The sequence below is a fragment of the Heptranchias perlo genome, unplaced genomic scaffold, assembly GCF_035084215.1.
Source record: "Heptranchias perlo isolate sHepPer1 unplaced genomic scaffold, sHepPer1.hap1 HAP1_SCAFFOLD_427, whole genome shotgun sequence".
In the NCBI taxonomy this organism is placed as follows: domain Eukaryota; kingdom Metazoa; phylum Chordata; class Chondrichthyes; order Hexanchiformes; family Hexanchidae; genus Heptranchias; species Heptranchias perlo.
In genome coordinates, this window is record NW_027139439.1 from 23,068 (window position 1) to 44,458 (window position 21,391).

General features: G+C 49.2%; 1 protein-coding gene across 2 annotated transcripts in view; it reads right to left on the reverse strand.

Annotated features, from left to right (window-relative positions):
- Positions 1–21,391, reverse strand: part of galnt14 (UDP-N-acetyl-alpha-D-galactosamine:polypeptide N-acetylgalactosaminyltransferase 14 (GalNAc-T14)) — a 118,941-nt gene that overhangs the window by 19,561 nt on the left and 77,989 nt on the right. For both annotated transcript variants that reach the window (XM_067978935.1, XM_067978934.1), the window contains exons 8-9: positions 4,888–4,980; positions 2,416–2,499 (exon numbers count right to left, since the gene is read on the reverse strand). In XM_067978935.1, the coding sequence (XP_067835036.1) occupies positions 2,416–2,499; positions 4,888–4,980 (177 nt within the window). The remainder of the gene's footprint in view (positions 1–2,415; positions 2,500–4,887; positions 4,981–21,391) is intronic.

Here is a 21,391-nt window from a genome sequence, read left to right on the forward strand (position 1 = left end):
ACCAGCCATATAAATACTGTGGCTATGAGAGCAGGTCAGAGGCTGGGTATTCTGCGGCGAGTGACTCACCTTCTGACTCCCCAAAGCCTTTCCACCATCTACAAGGCACAAGTCAGGAGTGTGATGGAATACTCTCCACTTGCCTGGATGAGTGCAGCTCCAACAACACTCAAGAAGCTCGACACCATCCAAGATAAAGGAGCCCGCTTGATTGGCACCCCATCCACCACCCTAAACATTCACTCCCTTCACCACCGGCGCACTGTGGCTGCAGTGTGTACCATCTACAGGATGCACTGCAGCAACTCGCCAAGGCTTCTTCGACAGCACCTCCCAAACCCACGACCTCCACCACCTGGAAGGACAAGAGCAGCAGGCACATGGGAACAACACCTCCTGCACGTTCCCCTCCAAGTCACACACCATCCCGACTTGGAAATATATCGCCGTTCCTTCATCGTTGCTGGGTCAAAATCCTGGAACTCCCTTCCTAACAGCACTGTGGGAGAACCGTCACCACACGGACTGCAGCGGTTCAAGAAGGCGGCTCACCACCACCTTCTCGAGGGCAATTAGGGATGGGCAATAAATGCTGGCCTCGCCAGCGACGCCCACATCCCATGAACGAATAAAAAAAAAGTGGGAGAGAGTAGAGCAGGCAGGAGAGTGGGAGAGTGTACAGCGGGCCGGAGAGTGGGAGAGAGTAGAGCGGGCAGGAGAGTGGGAGAGAGTAGAGCGGGCAGGAGAGTGGGAGAGAGTAGAGCGGGCAGGAGAGTGGGAGTGAGTAGAGCGGGTAATGCCAACTGGTGGGTTTAGCACTGCTTCGAGTCTTCTGCCCTGTGCTAAAAGATAGTTCCCCTTGATCACTGCCGGGTCTGCCAACAGCTGCAGAAATGGTTGGTGGCACCTTGTTGAGTTTGGTTAACCAGGCACAGATGGCTCTTGAGATGGGTTTGTTCTCCTTAGAGCAGAGAAGGTTATGGGGAGATTTGATAGAGGTGTTCAAAATGCCGAGGGAGATGGGGAGAAACTGTTTCCAGTGGTAGGAGGGTCAGTAACCAGAGGACACAGGTTTAATATAATTGGCAACAGAACCAGAGGGGAGATGAGGAGAAAATGTTTTACTCGGCGAGTTGTTATGATCTGGAATGCACTGCCTGAAAGGGTGGTCGAAGCAGATTCAGTAATAACTTTCAAAAGGGAATTGGATAAATACTTGAAGGGGAAAAATTTGCAATTATGGGGAAAGAGCAGGGGAGTGGAACTGATTGGATAGCTCTTTCAAAGAGCCAGCACAGGCACGATGGGCCGAATGGTCTCGTCCTGTGCTGTGAGATTCTATGATCCGTCTGGCACACCTTCTGTTCTGCAGTGCCACTGGAAGCAGGACATACTGTGCTTGAAGGTGCTTCTGAGGAAGCACCCAACAGTAAGGCTAGTCAGGCATTCTCACATCTTGCTGACGTCATCGGGTGCTGTGCGAAGAGGAGCCTAGGCCTGCACTAACCATCTGTTAAAACCAGGCACATTCACCTCAGTCCGCAGGTGCAGGTGTGAGGATGAGGGTCCACAGAGCACCTCACTGGCCTCTCTCCATAGGTCCTGCTGAGCTCTCCCATCATGTCAGAAGGGGAACCCACTGATTACAATGGCGGTTGCAAGAAACCTTTATATTACTGTGCCCTTTCCATGACCTCCAAGGTGCTTACCGTTGCCTAGTAACCCTGGATGCAGGTCACACGGGCATGATGTAGATCTGATGTCCTACGAGCCTGAATGACAGCAATGGCGCACAGTACCGACATTCTCCCAAATGACTATTTCAATTAGATGTTTCCTGTTTGCCTTGGGCACTTCCTTCACCTTCAGTCCTGCCCCATTGGAAAACTGAGTTGAGACGTTGATTTGGGCCCTCTCCGGGCGAGGCGGTGCTTGCACCAATACTCTGCTCCGCACTCCCCTCCTTATCCACCGCACCGAGAATCTCAGCCTCAGCGTTGCCGGGCTATTCGATCAGGGGAGCCAATTCTCAGTCTGGGCGGCGCCCCGGCCCGGTGTCACCGGCGGGAGGCCCGGCCAATTGTCACGGTCGGGCCTCATCAACGTGCCGTCAACCAGCTGCCCACCCGTTTGGAGAGTGGGCAAGCAGGGCAGGGAGGCGGGTATCTGGGACATGTTAGGTTGTGGGGGGGTGGTGGGAGGCAGGTGATAGCGGGGATGGACCAACTAAACACAGAGCGGCAGGTGAACCTGGGGCCTGTCTGGACTGTGAGCCTTAGTACCGTACACACTGGACACACTGGGCAGTGCGTTTGGCATTGGATCCATATCTTTAATAACGGATAAACGGACAGCATCACCCATTCTCTCCCCCCCCCCACCACCACTGCCGTACGGGAACAAACAGAGACGTACTTGAGTTCAGGGTACACGTTCTCCAGGTACCATCTGAAGGACTTGCAGTTCAGACTCCTTCTCAGCTCCACCCTGCTGCGGACACTGGAAGGGAAACACAGCCCCCATTAATCACTGGGACACCGCCCCAGCCCCTCACTCCCCCCAAAGGGCAAATCTCTGGCTGGAGGAGTCAGGAGTCCTAACATTCACCAACAACAACTCGCATTTATATAGCACCTTTAACGTAGTAAAACGTCCCAAGGAGCTTCACAGGGGCGATTATCAAACAGAATTTGTCACCGAGCCACATATGGAGATATTAGGACAGGTGACCAAAAGCTTGGTCAAAGAGGTGGTTTTAAGGAGCGTCTTAAAGGAGGAGAGAGAGGTCGAGAGGTGGAGAGGTTTAAGGAGGGAATTCCAGAGCTTAGGGTCCAAGCAGCTGAAGGCACGGCCGCCAATGGTGGAACAATGAAAATCAGGGATGCGCAAGAGGCCAGAATTGGAGGAGCGCAGAGATCTCGGAGGGTTGTAGGGCTGGAGGAGGTCACAGAGATAGGGAGGGGCGAGGCCATGGAGGGATTTGAAAACAAGGATGAGGATTTTAAAATCGAGGCGTTCCTGGACCGGGAGCCAATGTAGGTCAGCGAGCACAGGAGTGATGGATGAACGGGACTTGGTGTGAGTTAGGATACAGGCAACAGAGTTTTGGATGAGCTCAAGTTTATGGAGAGTGGAAGATGGGAGGCCAGTCAGGAGAGCATTGGAATAGTTGATCCTGGAGATTACAAAAGCATGGCTTCACTAAGATCTGGATCGCTGTCAATAAAAAGGCCCCTGTGTATTTATAGCCACACGTTACAAAGTGATCATGCAGCAATATACCTCGTGGTGAGAACATACTGTATACGGTTAAAGAACATTTCTCCGAGAAATAGCAGGACTCTCAATCCAGACCGCCAAATATGGTTTGTATAAAACATATGTACATCAAGCTTTTATTATTTTAATGAATTAAAAGGAGTCACATCACTGTGATCCATTTAAAAAAGAAATAAATCAAACTGTAATTTTAATATCCTTACCCCCACCCAGTTTATTCTTTAACCAGCAACACTGTCAGGGAACTCTCTTGAATGAGTAAACTTCTTTGCTTGCTCTTTCTCTCTCTCCCTCTCTCCTGTCCCTCGCTCGATCCCCCAGTCTTTCTCTCTCCCCTTTCTCTCTCATTCTCTCCTGCCCTTGCTCGGTCCCCGGTCTTTCTCTCTCCCCTTTCTCTCTCACTCTCTCTCTCTTTGGTCCCTCTGTCTGTCTCTCTGGTCTGTCTCTGGTCCCTCTGACTCTCTCTTTCTCTCTCTCTCTCTCCCCTCGCTGGTCCCTGTCTCTCTCTCTCTCTCTATCTCTCCCCTCTCTGGTCTCTGGTCCCTGTCTCTCTCATTCTCTCTCTCCCCTCTCTGGTCCCTCTGTCTGTCTCTCTCGGTCTGGTCCCTCTCTGGTCCCTCTGTCTGTCTCTCTCCTCTCTGGTCCCTCTGTCTGTCTCTCCCTCACCTCTCTCTTTCTCTGGCCCCTCTGTCTGTCTGTCTGTCTGTCTGTCTCTCTCTGGTCTGTCTCTGGTCCCTGTGTGTCTCTCTCTCTCTGGTCTGTCTCTGGTCCCTGTGTGTGTGTCTCTCTCTCTCTCTCTGGTCTGTCTCTGGTCCCTCTGTCTGTCTGTCTGTCTCTCTCTGGTCTGTCTCTGGTCCCTGTCTCTCCCTCTGTCTGTCTGTCTCTGGTCCCTCTGTCTGTCTGTCTCTCTCTGGTCTGTCTCTGGTCCCTGTGTCTCCCTCTCTCTCTGGTCTGTCTCTGGTTCCTGTCTGTCTCTCTCTCTCTCTCTGGTCTGTCTCTGGTCCCTCTGTCTGTCTGTCTCTCTCTCTCTGGTCTGTCTCTGGTCCCTCTGTCTGTCTGTCTCTCGCCTCTCTTTCTCTGGTCTCTATCTGTCTGTCTCTCTCTCTCTCTAGTCCCTCTCTGGTCCCTGTGTCTCTCTCTCTCTCTGGTCTGTCTCTGGTTCCTGTCTGTCTGTCTCTCTCTCTCTGGTCTGTCTCTGGTCCTTCTGTCTGTCTGTCTCTCTCTCTCTGGTCTGTCTCTGGTCCCTCTGTCTGTCTGTCTCTCTCTCTCTGGTCTGTCTCTGGTCCCTCTGTCTGTCTCTCTCTCGCCTCTCTTTCTCTGGTCTCTATCTGTCTGTCTCTCTCTCTCTCTAGTCCCTCTCTGGTCCCTGTCTCTCTCTCCCTCCCTCTGTCCCCCTGGTCTGTCTCTGGTCCCTCTGTCTCTCGCTCTCTCTCTCTCTCTCTCTCCCCTGGTCTGTCTCTGGTCCCTTTCCCCTCTCTCTCCCCCTCTCTCTCTATGGTTCCTCTAAGAGACATGAGTCAGTCTACACAACAACACCTTACACTGAGATACCACCTTTAGCGCAGTGGAACGCCCCGAGGCGCTGACACAGGATCCTTTGACACTTACTCTCCGTAGGGCCGCCCTTTGGCAGACGGTCGGGCTGCATAGTAAAAGCGTTTGAACTCGTCCATCCAGACCTCAACGGTGCGTTTCGTGTTTCTGTTAAAACAAACAGTGAGAAGAGGGGGTGAGGGGGAGTGAGAAGGGGCGAGGGGGAGTGAGAAGGGGCGAGGGGGAGTGAGAAGGGGCGAGGGGGAGTGAGAAGGGGTGAGGGGGAGTGAGAAGGGGCGAGGGGGAGTGAGAAGGGGTGAGAGGGAGTGAGAAGGGGTGAGAGGGAGTGAGAAGGGGCGAGAGGGAGTGAGAAGAGGTGAGGGGGAGTGAGAAGGGGTGAGAGGGAGTGAGAAGGGGCGAGGGGGAATGAGAAGGGGCGAGGGGGAATGAGAAGGGGCGAGGGGGAGTGAGAAGGGGTAAGGGGGAGTGAGAAGAGGGGAGGAGAGGGAGTGAGAAGGGGCAAGGGGGAGTGAGAAGAGGGATGAGAGGGAGTGAGAAGGGGCGCGAGGGAGTGAGATGGGGCGAGGGGGAGTGAGAAGGGGCGAGGGGGAGTGAAAAGGGAGGGGGAATGAGAAGAGGTGAGGGGGAGTGAGAAGGGGTGAGGGGGAGTGAGAAGAGGGGATGAGAGGGAGTGAGAAGGGGCAAGGGGGAGTGAGAAGAGGGGATGAGAGGGAGTGAGAAGGGGAGAGGGGGAATGAGAAGAGTTGAGGGGGAATGAGAAGGGGCGAGGGGGAGTGAGAAGGGGCGAGGGGGAGTGAGAAGGGGCGAGGGGGAGTGAGAAGGGGTGAGAGGGAATGAGAAGGGGAGAGGGGGAATGAGAAGAGGTGAGGAGGAATGAGAAGGGGTGAGGGGGAGTGAGAAGGGGCGAGAGGGAGTGAGAAGGGGCGAGAGGGAGTGAGAAGGGGCGAGGGGGAGTGAGAAGGGGCGAGGGGGAGTCAGAAGGGGCGAGAGGGAGTCAGAAGGGGCGAGGGAGTCAGAAGGGGCGAGAGGGAGTCAGAAGGGGCGAGAGGGAGTGAGAAGGGGCGAGAGGGAGTCAGAAGGGGCGAGGGGGGTGAGAAGGGGCAAGACGGAATAAGAAGGGGCGAGAGAGAATGAGAAGGGGCAAGGGGAAGTGAGAAGGGACTGGGGGAGTAAGAAGGGGCGAGGGGGAGTGAGAAGGGGGAAGAGGGAGTGAGAAGGGGCAAGGAGGAATGAGAAGGGGCGTGAGAGAGTGAGAAGGGGCGAGAGGGAGTGAGAAGGGGTGAGAGGGGGGCGAGAGGGAGTGAGAGGGAATGAGAAGGGGCGAGCGGGAGTGAGAGGGAGTGAGAGGGTCGAGCGGGGTGAGAGGAGGCGAGATGGAGCAAGAGGTCGAGAGGGATTGAGAGGAGTGAGAGGGAATGAGAAGGAGTGAGAAGGGGAGAGGGGGAGTGAGCGGGACCGAGAGGGAGCGAGAGGGATAAGAGGGGATGAGAGAGGGTGAGAGGATGAAAGGGAGTGAGAGGGGCAAGAGGGAGTGAGAAGGGGCGAGGGGGGTGAGAGGGAGTGAGCTGGAGCGAGAGGGAGCGAGAGGGATTGAGAGGAATGAGAGGGGGTGAGAGAGGGTGAGGGGATGAAAGGGAGTGAGAGGGGCGAGAGGGAGTGAGCGGGAGCAAAAGGGAGTGGGAGAAGGCGAGAGGGAATGAGAGAGAGGGCGAGAGAGGGCAAGGCGTGTGGCTAGAAACCGATTCATTGATCGTGTGACAGAACATCACTCAGTGCAGTGCACCATTCCTCACAGTCAGGGGACAGGAAGTGACCATAAAATCATACAGCACAGAAGGAGGCCATTCGACCCATCGTGTCAGTGCCAGCTCTTTGAAAGAGCTACCCAATTAGTCCCACTCCCCTGCTCTTTCCCCATAGCCCTGTCATTTTTTTCCTTTTCAAGAATATATCCAATTCCCTTTTGAAAGTTTCTATTGGTGCATTTAAGGGGAAACTTAATAAGTATACAAGGGAGCAAGGAATAGGAGGATACGCTGATAATGTTCGATGAGGAGGGGAGGGAGGAGGTTCGTGTGGAGCATAAACACTGGCATAGACCAGTTGGGCTGAATGGCCTGTTTCTCTGCTGTAAATTCATACATTGAATCTGTTTCCACCACCCTTTCAGATCATAACAGCTCACTGTATAAAAACAAATTTCCTCATCTCCCCTCTGGTTCCTTTGCCAATTACCTTAAATCTGTGTCCTTTGGTTACTGTCTCTCCTGCCACTGGAAACCGTTTCTCCTTCTTTACTCTGTCAAAACCCCACATGATTTTGAACACCTCCATCGTTTCTCCCCTTAACCTTCTCTGCTCTGAGAACAACCCCAGCTTCTCCAGTCTATCCATTTAACTGAATCCCTCATCCCTGGAATCATTCTAGTAAATTTCCTCTGCACCCTCTCCAAGGTCTTCACATCCTTCCTAAAGTGCGGTGCCCAGAATTGGACACAATACTCCAGTTGTGGCCGAACCAGTGTTTTATAAAGATTCAATATGACTTCCTTGCTTTTGTACTCTATGCCTCTATCTATAAAGCCCAGGATGCCATATACCTTTTTTAACTGCTTTCTCAACCTGTCCTGCCACCTTCAAAGATTTGTGTACACATACCCCCAGATCTCTCTGTTCCTGCACCCCTTTAGAACAGCACCATTTAGTTTATATTTCCTCTCCTCGTTCTTCCTGCCAAAATGTATCACTTCACACTTCTCTGCATTAAATTTCATCTGCCATTCCGCCCATTCCACCAGCCTGTCTATATCCTCTTGAAGTCTATCACTATCCTCTTCATTGTTCAGTACACTTCCAAGTTTTGTGTCATCTGCAAATTTGGAAATTGTGCCCTGTACACTCAAGTCCAAGTCATTAATGTATATGAGAAAAGCAGTGGTCTCAGTGCCGACCCCTGGGGAACACCACTGTACACCTCCCTCCAGTCCGAAAAACAACTGTTCACCACTGCTCTCTGTTTCCTATCACTTAGCCAATTTTGTATCCACGCTGCCACTGTGCCTTTTATTCCATGGGCTTCAATTTTGCCAACAAGCTTATTATGTGGCACTTTATCAAACGCCTTTTGAAAGTCCATATACACAACATCAACCGCATTACCCTCATCAACCCTCTCTGTGACTTCATCAAAAAACTCAATCAAGTTAGTTAAACACGATTTGCGTTCAACATATCTGTGCTGGCTTTCCTTAATTAATCCACACTTGTCCAAGTGACTGTTAATTTTGTCCTGGATTATCGTTTCTAAGTTTCCCCACCACCGTGGTTAAACTGACTGGCCTGTAGTTGCTGGGTTTATCCTTACACCCTTTTTTGAACAAGAGTGTAACATTTGCAATTCTCCAGTCCTCTGGTACCACCCCCCGTATCTAAGGATGTTTGGAAGATTATGGCCAGTACCTCTGCAATTTCCACCCTTAATTCCCTCAGCAACCTAGGATGCATCCCATCCGGACCGGGTGACTGATCGACTTTAAGTACAGCCAGCCTTTTTAGTAGCTACTCTTTATCAATTTTTAGCCCATCCAGTATCTCAACTACCTCCTCTTTTACTGTGACTTTGGCAGCATCTTCTTCCTTGGTAAAGACAGAAGCAAAGTACTCATTTAATACCTCGGTCATCCCCTCTGCCTCCATGAGTAGATCTCCTTTATGGTCCCTAATTGGCCCCACCCCTTCTCTTACTACCCGTTTACTGTTTACATGCCTGTAGAAGACTTTTGGATTCCCTTTTATGTTGGCCGCCAGTCTATTCTCATACTCTCTCTTTGCCCCTCTTATTTCCTTTTTCATTTCTCCTCTGAACTTTCTATATTCTGCCTGGTTCTCACTTGTGTTAGCAACCTGACATCTGACATCTGTCATACGCCCCCTTTTTCTGCTCCATCTTACTCTCTATCTCTTTTGTCATCTAGGGAGCTCTGGCTTTGGTTGCCCTCCCTTTCCCCCTTGTGGGAATGAACCTAGACTGGACCCGAACCATCTCCTCCTTAAAGGCCGCCCGTTGTTCGAATACAGTTTTGCCTGCCAATCTTTGACTCCAATTTACCCGGGCCAGATCTGAAATTGGCCCTCCTCCAATTAAGTATTTTTACTCTAGATTGCTCCTTGTCCTTTTCCATAACTAATCTAAACTTTGTGATACTATGATCACTGATCCCTAAATGTTCCCCCACTAACACTTGCTCCACTTGACCCAACTCAATCCCCAGAACCAGATCCAGCAATGCCTCCTCCCTCGTTGGGCCGGAAACATACTGATCAAGAAAGTTCTCCAGATCACACTTCAGAAATTCCTCCCCATCTTTACCCTTTACACTATTACTATCCCAGTCTATATTAGGATAGTTGAGTCCCCCATTATCACTACTCTATGGCTCTCTGTAATTTCCCTGCAAATTTGCTCCTCTATCTCCTTCCCACTAGTTGGTGGCCTGTAGAATACACCCAATAGTGGAATGGCGCCTCTATTGTTTCTTAACTCTAACCAAATAGATTCTGTCCTTGACCCCTCAAGGACATCCTCTCTCCAGCACTGCAATATTCTCCTTAATCAATACTGCTACCCTCCCTCCCTTTTCTCCTTCCCTATGATATGATATGTAGATACAGCACAGAAGGAGGCCATTCGGCCCATCGTGCCTGTGCCGGCTATTTGAAAGAGCTATCCAATTAGTCCTATTCCCACAGGTAAGCACATGAGGGAGAAAGGAATACATAAGAAATAGGAGCAGGAGTAGGCCATACGGCCCCTCGAGCCTGCTCTGCCATTCAATAAGATCATGGCTGATCTTCCACCTCAATTCCACTTTCCTGCCCGATCCCTTGATTCCCCTAGAGTCCAAAAATTTGTTTTTTTAAGCCTTGAATATACTCAACGACTCAGCATCCACAGCCCTCTGGGGTAGAGAATTCCAAAGATTCACAATCCTCTGAGTGAGGAAATTCCTCCTCATCTCAGTTTTAAATGGCCGACCCCTTACCCTGAGACTATGACCCCTAGTTCTGGACTCTCCAGCCAGGGGAAACAGCCTCTCAGCATCTACCCTGTCAAGCCCTCTCATAATCTTGTATATTTCAATGAGATCACCTCTCATTCTTTTAAACTCCAGAGAGTATAGGCCCATTCTACTCAATCTCTCCTCACAGGGCAACCCTCTCATCCCAGGAATCAATCTAGTGAACCTTTGTTGCACCACCTCCAAGGCAAGTATATCCTTCTTTAGATAAGGAGACCAAAACTGTACACAATTGTACACAACCAAAGCCCTGTACAATTGTAGTAAGACTTGCTTACTCTTGTACTTCAATCTCCTTGCAATAAAAGCCAACATACCATTTGCTTTCCAAATTGCTTGCTGTACCTGCATGCTAAGTTTTTGAATATAAGGATAAGTTGATAGGGTTCGATGAGGTGGGGAGGAAGGAGGCTCGTGTGGAGCATAAACACCGGCAAGGAGGTGTTGGGCCCAATGGCCTGTTTTTGTGCTGTACAATCCATGTAATTCTACTTGGCAATTCAGTAGATGGACATTCTCTTTACGAATTTGGCCTATGTTATATAGCTTATGTTATTAATTCAGTCACCCCTGTCCAATCAGTGCTTACCCCTGAGCGATGGAATTCCTCGACAGCTCTGAAAACCTCCCGACAAGGACTTTCTGCTGTTTTGTTTTAAGGAAACTTTATCCACAGTCAACCAAGCAGCGATTCCTCGTGCCCGTGAGCCGAGGCAGTCAGTGTTGGCAGCCTATTTGACTGTGGCAGGCTTCACAGCCAAGGCCACCATCTAGTCGCATGCATGTCCATTCCAGCGGGGGCTGCAGGTTAGCGATCAGGAGTGGGGACCCTGGCAGGTTTCTTGCTCCCCCTCCCCCCACCTCAACCCAGGGCACTGAGGCCAATTGAAGTCTCCCAATCTATCACCGCGCAGGCCAAGATCAGCTATCTCAGCACAGCCAGGGATCGAATCAGGGCCTCCCGAGTCTGTGTGGATCAGTACATACAATGAAGTGGCATTTACTATCAAGGAAGCACTGAAAAAACAAACCATTTTAAAACATTTCATATAAGTTTTACAAGCATTAGCAGACAACCAATTTCTGAGGTGTTCAATGAGCATTGGCCTGTTGGGGTCGCCAATGCTGATTGGATGATATTCCTGGAGATTTCGTCACATGAACTCAAACTACCCCACAACCCATGCTCCTGATATTGGTCACCTGACATGTCCATCCTTACAGTGCCCCGGTCTGTGTTACCTGATACCCCACAGTCAGTGTTATCTGTTACCCCACAATCAGTGTTATCTGTTACCCCACAGTCAGTGTTATCTGTTACCCCACAATCAGTGTTACCTGATACCCCACAGTCAGTGTTATCTGTTACCCCACAATCAGTGTTATCTGATACCCCACAGTCAGTGTTACCTGATACCCCACAGTCAGTGTTATCTGTTACCCCACAATCAGTGTTACCTGATACCCCACAGTCAGTGTTATCTGTTACCCCACAATCAGTGTTATCTGTTACCCCACAGTCAGTGTTATCTGTTACCCCACAATCAGTGTTACCTGATACCCCACAGTCAGTGTTATCTGTTACCCCACGGTCAGTGTTATCTGTTACCCCACAATCAGTGTTATCTGATACCCTACAGTCAGTGTTATCTGTTACCCCACAGTCAGTGTTATCTGTAACCCCACAGTCAGTGTTATCTGATACCCCACAGTCAGTGTTATCTGATACCCCACGGTCAGTGTTATCTGTTACCCCACAGTCAGTGTTATCTGTAACCCCACGGCCTGTGTAACCTGGTACCCCACAGTCAGTGTTATCTGATACCCCACAGTCAGTGTTATCTGATACCCTACAGTCAGTGTTATCTGGTACCCCACAGTCAGTGTTATCTGTAACCCCACGGCCTGTGTTACCTGGTACCCCACAGTCAGTGTTATCTGATACCCCACAGTCAGTGTTATCTGATACCCCACAGTCAGTGTTATCTGATACCCTACAGTCAGTGTTATCTGGTACCCCACAGTCAGTGTTATCTGTAACCCCACGGCCTGTGTTACCTGGTACCCCACAGTCAGTGTTATCTGTTACCCCACAGTCAGTGTTATCTGTAACCCCACGGCCTGTGTTACCTGGTACCCCACAGTCAGTGTTATCTGATACCCCACAGTCAGTGTTATCTGATACCCCACAGTCAGTGTTACCTGGTACCCCACAGTCAGTGTTATCTGATACCCCACAGTCAGTGTTATCTGATACCCCACAGTCAGTGTTATCTGATACCCCACAGTCAGTGTTACCTGGTACCCCACAGTCAGTGTTATCTGATACCCCACAGTCAGTGTTATCTGTAACCCCACGGCCTGTGTTACCTGGTACCCCACAGTCAGTGTTATCTGATACCCCACAGTCAGTATTATCTGATACCCCACAGTCAGTGTTATCTGATACCCTACAGTCAGTGTTATCTGGTACCCCACAGTCAGTGTTATCTGTAACCCCACGGCCTGTGTTACCTGGTACCCCACAGTCAGTGTTATCTGTTACCCCACAGTCAGTGTTATCTGTAACCCCACGGCCTGTGTTACCTGGTACCCCACAGTCAGTGTTATCTGATACCCCACAGTCAGTGTTATCTGATACCCCACAGTCAGTGTTACCTGGTACCCCACAGTCAGTGTTATCTGATACCCCACAGTCAGTGTTATCTGATACCCCACAGTCAGTGTTATCTGATACCCCACAGTCAGTGTTACCTGGTACCCCACAGTCAGTGTTATCTGATACCCCACAGTCAGTGTCATCTGTTACCCCACGGCCTGTGTTATATGATACCTCACAGTCAGTGTTATCTGATACCCCACAGTCAGTGTTATCTGATACCCCACAGTCAGTGTTATCTGATACCCCACAGTCAGTGTTATCTGATATCCTACAGTCAGTGTTATCTGATACCCCACGGCCTGTGTTACCTGATACCCCACAGTCAGTGTTATCTGATACCCCACAATCAGTGTTATCTGATACCCCACGGTCAGTATTATCTGATACCCCAAAGTCAGTGTAATCTGATACCCCACGGCCTGTGTTACCTGATATCCCACAGTCAGTGTTATCTGATACCCCACAATCTGTGTTATTTGATACCCCACAGTCAGTGTTATCTGATACTCCAGGGTCAGTGTTATCAGATACCCCACGGCCTGTGTTATCTGATACCCCACAGTCAGTGTTATCAGATACCCCACGGTCAGTGTTATCTGATACCCCACGGCCTGTGTTATCTGATACCCCACAATCAGTGCTTTCAGATAGCCCACAGTAAGTGTTATCAGATACCCCAATGTCAGTGTTATCTGCCGATACTCCATGGTCAGTGTTATCTGATACCCACAGTCAGTATTATCTGAAATCCCACAGTCAGTGTTATCCGATACCCCACGGTCAGTGTTATCTGATATCCCACGGTCAGTGTTACCTGATACTCCACGGTCAGTGTTATCTGATACCCCACGGCCTGTGTTATCTGATACTCCACGGCCTGTGTTATCTGATACCCCACGGCCTGTGTTATATGATACCCCACTGCCTGTGTTATCTGATACCCCACGGCCTGTGTTATCTGATACTCCACGGCCTGTGTTATCTGATACCCCACGGCCTGTGCTATCTGATACCCGATGGCCTGTGTTATATGATACCCCACGGCCTGTGTTATATGATACCTCACAGTCAGTGTTATCTGATACCCCACAGTCAGTGTTATCTGATACCCCACAGTCAGTGTTATCTGATACCCCACTGCCTGTGTTATCTGATACCCCATGGCCTGTGTTATATGATACCCCACGGCCTGTGTTATATGATACCCGACAGTCAGTGTTATCTGATACCCCACAGTCAGTGTTATCTGAGACCCCACAGTCAGTGTTATCTGATACTCGAAGGCCTGTGTTATTTGATACAACCACAGTCAGTGTTATCTGATACCCCACAGTCAGTGTTATTTGATACCCCACGGCCTGTGTTATCTGATACCCCACGATCAGTGTTATCTGATAGCCCATGGTCAGTGTTAGCTGATACCCCACGGCCTGTGTTATCTGATACCCCATGGTCAGTGTTATCAGATACCCCAATGTCAGTGTTATCAGATACCCCACGGTCATTGTTATCTGATACCCCACGGTCAGTGTTATCTGATACCCCACAGACAGTGTTATCAGATACCCCACGGTCAGTGCTTTCTGCCAATACTCCATGTTCAGTGTTATCAGATACCCCACAGTCATTGTTATCTGATATCCCACGGTCAGTGTTATCTGATACCCCGTGGTCAGTGTTACCTGATACTCCACGGTCAGTGTTATCTGATATCCCACAGTCAGTGTTATCTGATATCCCATGGTCAGTGTGATCTGATATCCCACGGTCTGTGTTATCTGATATCCCATGGTCAGTGTTATCTGCTTTCCCACAGTCAGTGTTATCTGATATCCCATGGTCTGTGTTATCTGATACCCTACGGTCAGTGTTATCTGATACCCCACGGTCAGTGTTATCTGATACCCCACGGTCAGTGTTATCTGATATCCCATGGTCAGTGTTATCTGATACCCCACGGTCAGTGTTACCTGATACTCCACGGTCAGTGTATCTGATACCCCACAGCCAGTGTTATCTGATACGCCACGGCCTGTGTTATCTGAAAACTCACAGTCAGTGTTATCAGATACCCCATGGTGAGTGTTATCTGATACCCCACGGCCTGTGTTATCTGATACCCCATGGCCTGTGTTATATGATACCCCACGGCCTGTGTTATATGATACCCCATGGCCTGTGTTATTTGATACAACCACAGTCAGTGTTATCTGATACCCCACAGTCAGTGTTATTTGATACCCCACGGCCTGTGTTATCTGATACCCCACAGTCAGTGTTATCTGATACCCCACGATCAGTGTTATCTGATACTCCACGGTCAGTGTTATCTGATACCCCACGGCCTCTGTTATCTGAGACCCCACAGTCAATGTTATCTGATACTCCACGGTCAGTGTTATCTGATACCCCACCATTAGTGTTATCTGATACCCCACAGACAGTGTTATCTGATACCCCACGGTCAGTGTTATCTGATACGCCACGGCCTGTGTTATCTGATACTCCACGGCCTGTGTTATCTGATACCCCACGGCCTGTGGTATCTGATAACCCACAGTCAGTGTTATCGGATATCCCACGGTCAGTGTTATCCGATACCCCACGGTCAGTGTTATCTGATAACCCACAGTCAGTGTTATCGGATATCCCACGGTCAGTGTTAACCGATACCCCAAGGTCAGTGTTATCTGATGCCCCACAGTCAGTGTTATCTGATACCCCACGGTCAGTGTTATCTGATAACCCACAGTCAGTGTTATCTGATACCCCACAATCTGTGTTATTTGATACCCCACAGTCAGTGTTATCCGATACCCCAAGGTCAGTGTTATCTGATGCCCCACAGTCAGTGTCATCTGATACCCCACAACAGTGTTATCTGTTCCCCGAAGGCTTGTGTTATCTGATACCCCACAGTCAGTGTCATCTGATACCCCACAGTCAGTGTTATCTGATATCCCACAGTCAGTGTTATCTGATACCCCACAGTCAGTGTTATCTGATACCCCACAGTCAGTGTCATCTGATATCCCACAGTCAGTGTTATCTGATACTCCACGGTCAGTGTTATCTGATACCCCACGATTAGTGTTATCAGATACCCCACGGTCAGTGTTATCTGATACCCCACGGCCTGTGTTATCTGATACCCCACAATCAGTGCTTTCAGATAGCCCACAGTCAGTGTTATCAGATACCCCAATGTCAGTGTTATCTGATACGCCATGGTCAGTGTTATCTGATACCCCACAGGCAGTGTTATCAGATACCCCACAGTCAGTGTTATCTGCCGATACTCCATGGTCAGTGTTATCTGATACCCACAGTCAGTATTATCTGAAATCCCACAGTCAGTGTTATCCGATACCCCACGGTCAGTGTTATCTGATATCCCACGGTCAGTGTTACCTGATACTCCACGGTCAGTGTTATCTGATACCCCACGGCCTGTGTTATCTGATACTCCACGGCCTGTGTTATCTGATACCCCACGGCCTGTGTTATATGATACCCCACTGCCTGTGTTATCTGATACCCCACGGCCTGTGTTATCTGATACTCCACGGCCTGTGTTATCTGATACCCCACGGCCTGTGCTATCTGATACCCGATGGCCTGTGTTATATGATACCCCACGGCCTGTGTTATATGATACCTCACAGTCAGTGTTATCTGATACCCCACAGTCAGTGTTATCTGATACCCCACAGTCAGTGTTATCTGATACCCCACTGCCTGTGTTATCTGATACCCCATGGCCTGTGTTATATGATACCCCACGGCCTGTGTTATATGATACCCGACAGTCAGTGTTATCTGATACCCCACAGTCAGTGTTATCTGAGACCCCACAGTCAGTGTTATCTGATACTCGAAGGCCTGTGTTATTTGATACAACCACAGTCAGTGTTATCTGATACCCCACAGTCAGTGTTATTTGATACCCCACGGCCTGTGTTATCTGATACCCCACGATCAGTGTTATCTGATAGCCCATGGACAGTGTTAGCTGATACCCCACGGCCTGTGTTATCTGATACCCCATGGTCAGTGTTATCAGATACCCCAATGTCAGTGTTATCAGATACCCCACGGTCATTGTTATCTGATACCCCACGGTCAGTGTTATCTGATACCCCACAGACAGTGTTATCAGATACCCCACGGTCAGTGCTTTCTGCCAATACTCCATGTTCAGTGTTATCAGATACCCCACAGTCATTGTTATCTGATATCCCACGGTCAGTGTTATCTGATACCCCGTGGTCAGTGTTACCTGATACTCCACGGTCAGTGTTATCTGATATCCCACAGTCAGTGTTATCTGATATCCCATGGTCAGTGTGATCTGATATCCCACGGTCTGTGTTATCTGATATCCCATGGTCAGTGTTATCTGATATCCCATGGTCAGTGTTATCTGATATCCCATGGTCTGTGTTATCTGATACCCTACGGTCAGTGTTATCTGATACCCCACGGTCAGTGTTATCTGATACCCCACGGTCAGTGTTATCTGATATCCCATGGTCAGTGTTATCTGATACCCCACGGTCAGTGTTACCTGATACTCCACGGTCAGTGTATCTGATACCCCACAGCCAGTGTTATCTGATACGCCACGGCCTGTGTTATCTGAAAACTCACAGTCAGTGTTATCAGATACCCCATGGTGAGTGTTATCTGATACCCCACGGCCTGTGTTATCTGATACCCCATGGCCTGTGTTATATGATACCCCACGGCCTGTGTTATATGATACCCCATGGCCTGTGTTATTTGATACAACCACAGTCAGTGTTATCTGATACCCCACAGTCAGTGTTATTTGATACCCCACGGCCTGTGTTATCTGATACCCCACAGTCAGTGTTATCTGATACCCCACGATCAGTGTTATCTGATACTCCACGGTCAGTGTTATCTGATACCCCACGGCCTCTGTTATCTGAGACCCCACAGTCAATGTTATCTGATACTCCACGGTCAGTGTTATCTGATACCCCACCATTAGTGTTATCTGATACCCCACAGACAGTGTTATCTGATACCCCACGGTCAGTGTTATCTGATACGCCACGGCCTGTGTTATCTGATACTCCACGGCCTGTGTTATCTGATACCCCACGGCCTGTGGTATCTGATAACCCACAGTCAGTGTTATCGGATATCCCACGGTCAGTGTTATCCGATACCCCACGGTCAGTGTTATCTGATAACCCACAGTCAGTGTTATCGGATATCCCACGGTCAGTGTTAACCGATACCCCAAGGTCAGTGTTATCTGATAACCCACAGTCAGTGTTATCGGATATCCCACGGTCAGTGTTATCCGATACCCCAAGGTCAGTGTTATCTGATGCCCCACAGTCAGTGTCATCTGATACCCCACAACAGTGTTATCTGTTCCCCTAAGGCTTGTGTTATCTGATACCCCACAGTCAGTGTCATCTGATACCCCACAGTCAGTGTTATCTGATATCCCACAGTCAGTGTTATCTGATACCCCACAGTCAGTGTTATCTGATACCCCACAGTCAGTGTCATCTGATATCCCACAGTCAGTGTGATCTGATACTCCACGGTCAGTGTTATCTGATACCCCACGATTAGTGTTATCTGATACCCCACAGTCAGTGTTATCTGATACTCCACGGTCAGTGTTATCTGATACCCCACGGTCAGTATTATCTGATACTCCACGGTCAGTGTTATCTGATACCCCACTATTAGTGTTATCTGATACCCCACAGTCAGTGTTATCTGATACCCCACGATTAGTGTTATCTGATACCCCACAGTCAGTGTTATCTGATACCCCACGATTAGTGTTGTCTGATAACCCACAGTCAGTGTTATCTGATCCTCCACGGTCAGTGTTATCTGATACCCCACGGTCAGTATGATCTGATACGCCACGGCCTGTGTTATCTGATACCCCACAGTCAGTGTTATCTGATACCCCACAGTCAGTGTCATCTGATATCCCACAGTCAGTGTTATCTGATACCCCACAGTCAGTGTTATCTGAAAGCTCACAGTCAGTGTTATCTGATACCCCACAGTCAGTGTTATCTGATATCCCACAGTCAGTGCTTTCAGATACCCCACAGTCAGTGTTATCTGATACCCCACGGCCTGTGTTATCTGATACCCCACAATCAGTGCTTTCAGATACCCCACAGTCAGTGTTATCAGATACCCCAATGTCAGTGTTATCAGATACCCCACGGTCAGTGTTATCTGATACCCCACGGCCTGTGTTATCTGATACCCCACAGTCAGTGTGATCTGATACCCCACAGTCAGTGTTATCTGTTAGCCTAAGGCCTGTGTTATCTGATACCCCACAGTCAGTGTTATCTGATACCCCACAGTCAGTGTTATCTGATATCCCACAGTCAGTGTTATCTGATACCCCACAGTCAGTGTTATCTGATACCCCACAGTCAGTGTTATCTGATACCCCACAGTCAGTGTGATCTGATACCCCACAGTCAGTGTTATCTGTTACCCTAAGGCCTGTATTATCTGATACCCCACAGTCAGTGTTATCTGATACCCCACAGTCAGTGTTATCTGATATCCCACAGTCAGTGTTATCTGATACCCCACAGTCAGTGTTATCTGATACCCCACTGTCAGTGTCATCTGATATCCCACAGTCAGTGTTATCTGATACCCCACAGTCAGTGTTATCTGATATCCCACAGTCAGTGCTTTCAGATACCCCACAGTCAGTGTTATCTGATACCCCACGGCCTGTGTTATCTGATACCCCACAATCAGTGCTTTCAGATACCCCACAGTCAGTGTTATCAGATACCCCAATGTCAGTGTTATCAGATACCCCACGGTCATTGTTATCTGATACCCCACAGACAGTGTTATCTGATGCCCCACATTCAGTGTTATCAGATACCCCATGGTCAGTGTTATCAGATACCCCACGGTCATTGTTATCTGACACCCCACAGACAGTGTTATCTGATACCCCATGGTCAGTGTTATCTGATACCCCACAGTCAGTGTTATCTGATACCCCACAGTCAGTGTTATCTGATACCCCACAGACAGTGTTATCTGATGCCCCACATTCATTGTTATCTGATACCCCACGGCCTGTGTAATATGACACCCCACGGTCAGTGTCATCTGATACCCCACAGTCAGTGTTATCTGATACCCCACGGCCTGTGTTATCTGATACCCCACAATCAGTGCTTTCAGATACCCCACAGTCAGTGTTATCAGATACCCCACGGTCAGTGTTATCTGCCGATACTCCATGTTCAGTGTTATCTGATATCCCACGGTCAGTGTTATCTGATACCCCGTGGTCAGTGTTATCTGATATCCCATGGTCAGTGTTACCTGATACCCCACGGCCTGTGTTATCTGATACCCCACAATCAGTGCTTTCAGATACCCCACAGTCAGTGTTATCTGATACCCCACAATTAGTGTTATCTGATACCCCACAGTCAGTGTTATCTGATACTCCACGGTCAGTGTTATCTGATACCCCACGGTCAGTATTATCTGATACTCCACGGTCAGTGTTATCTGATACCCCACGATCAGTGTTATCAGATACCCCACAGTCAGTGTTATCTGATATCCCACGGCATGTGTTATCTGATACCCCACAGTCAATGTTATCTGATACTCCACGGTCAGTATTATCTGATACCCCACGATTAGTGTTATCTGATACCCCACAGTCAGTGTTATCTGATACTCCACGGTCAGTGTTATCTGATACCCCACGGTCAGTATTATCTGATACGCCACGGCCTGTGTTATCTGATACTCCACGGCCCGTGTTATCTGATACCCCACGGCCTGTGGTATCTGATACCCCACAGTCAGTGTTATCGGATATCCCACGGTCAGTGTCATCCGATACCCCACGGTCAGTGTTATCTGATACCCCACGGTCTGTGTCATCTGATACCCCATAGTCAGTGTTATCTGTTACCCTAAGGCCGGTGTTATCTGATACCCCACAGTCAGTGTCATCTGATACCCCACAGTCAGTGTTATCTGATACCCCACAGTCAGTCTTATCTGATACCCCACAGTCAGTGTTATCTGATATCCCACAGTCAGTGTTATCTGATACCCCACAGTCAGTGTTATCTGATATCCCACAGTCAGTGTTATCTGATACCCCACAGACAGTGTTATCTGATACCCCACAGTCAGTGTTATCTGATACCCCACAGTCAGTGTTATCTGATACCCCACGATCAGTGTTATCTGATACCCCACAGCCTCTGTTATCTGAGACCCCACAGTCAATGTTATCTGATACTCCACGGTCAGTGTTATCTGATACCCCACCATTAGTGTTATCTGATACCCCACAGACAGTGTTATCTGATACCCCACGGTCAGTGTTATCTGATACGCCACGGCCTGTGTTATCTGATACTCCACGGCCTGTGTTATCTGATACCCCACGGCCTGTGGTGTCTGATAACCCACAGTCAGTGTTATCGGATATCCCACGGTCCGTGTTATCCGATACCCCACGGTCAGTGTTATCTGATAACCCACAGTCAGTGTTATCGGATATCCCACGGTCAGTGTTATCCGATACCCCAAGGTCAGTGTTATCTGATGCCCCACAGTCAGTGTTATCTGATACCCCACGGTCAGTGTTATCTGATAACCCACAGTCAGTGTTATCGGATATCCCACGGTCAGTGTTATCCGATACTCCAAGGTCAGTGTTATCTGATGCCCCACAGTCAGTGTCATCTGATACCCCACAACAGTGTTATCTGTTCCCCTAAGGCTTGTGTTATCT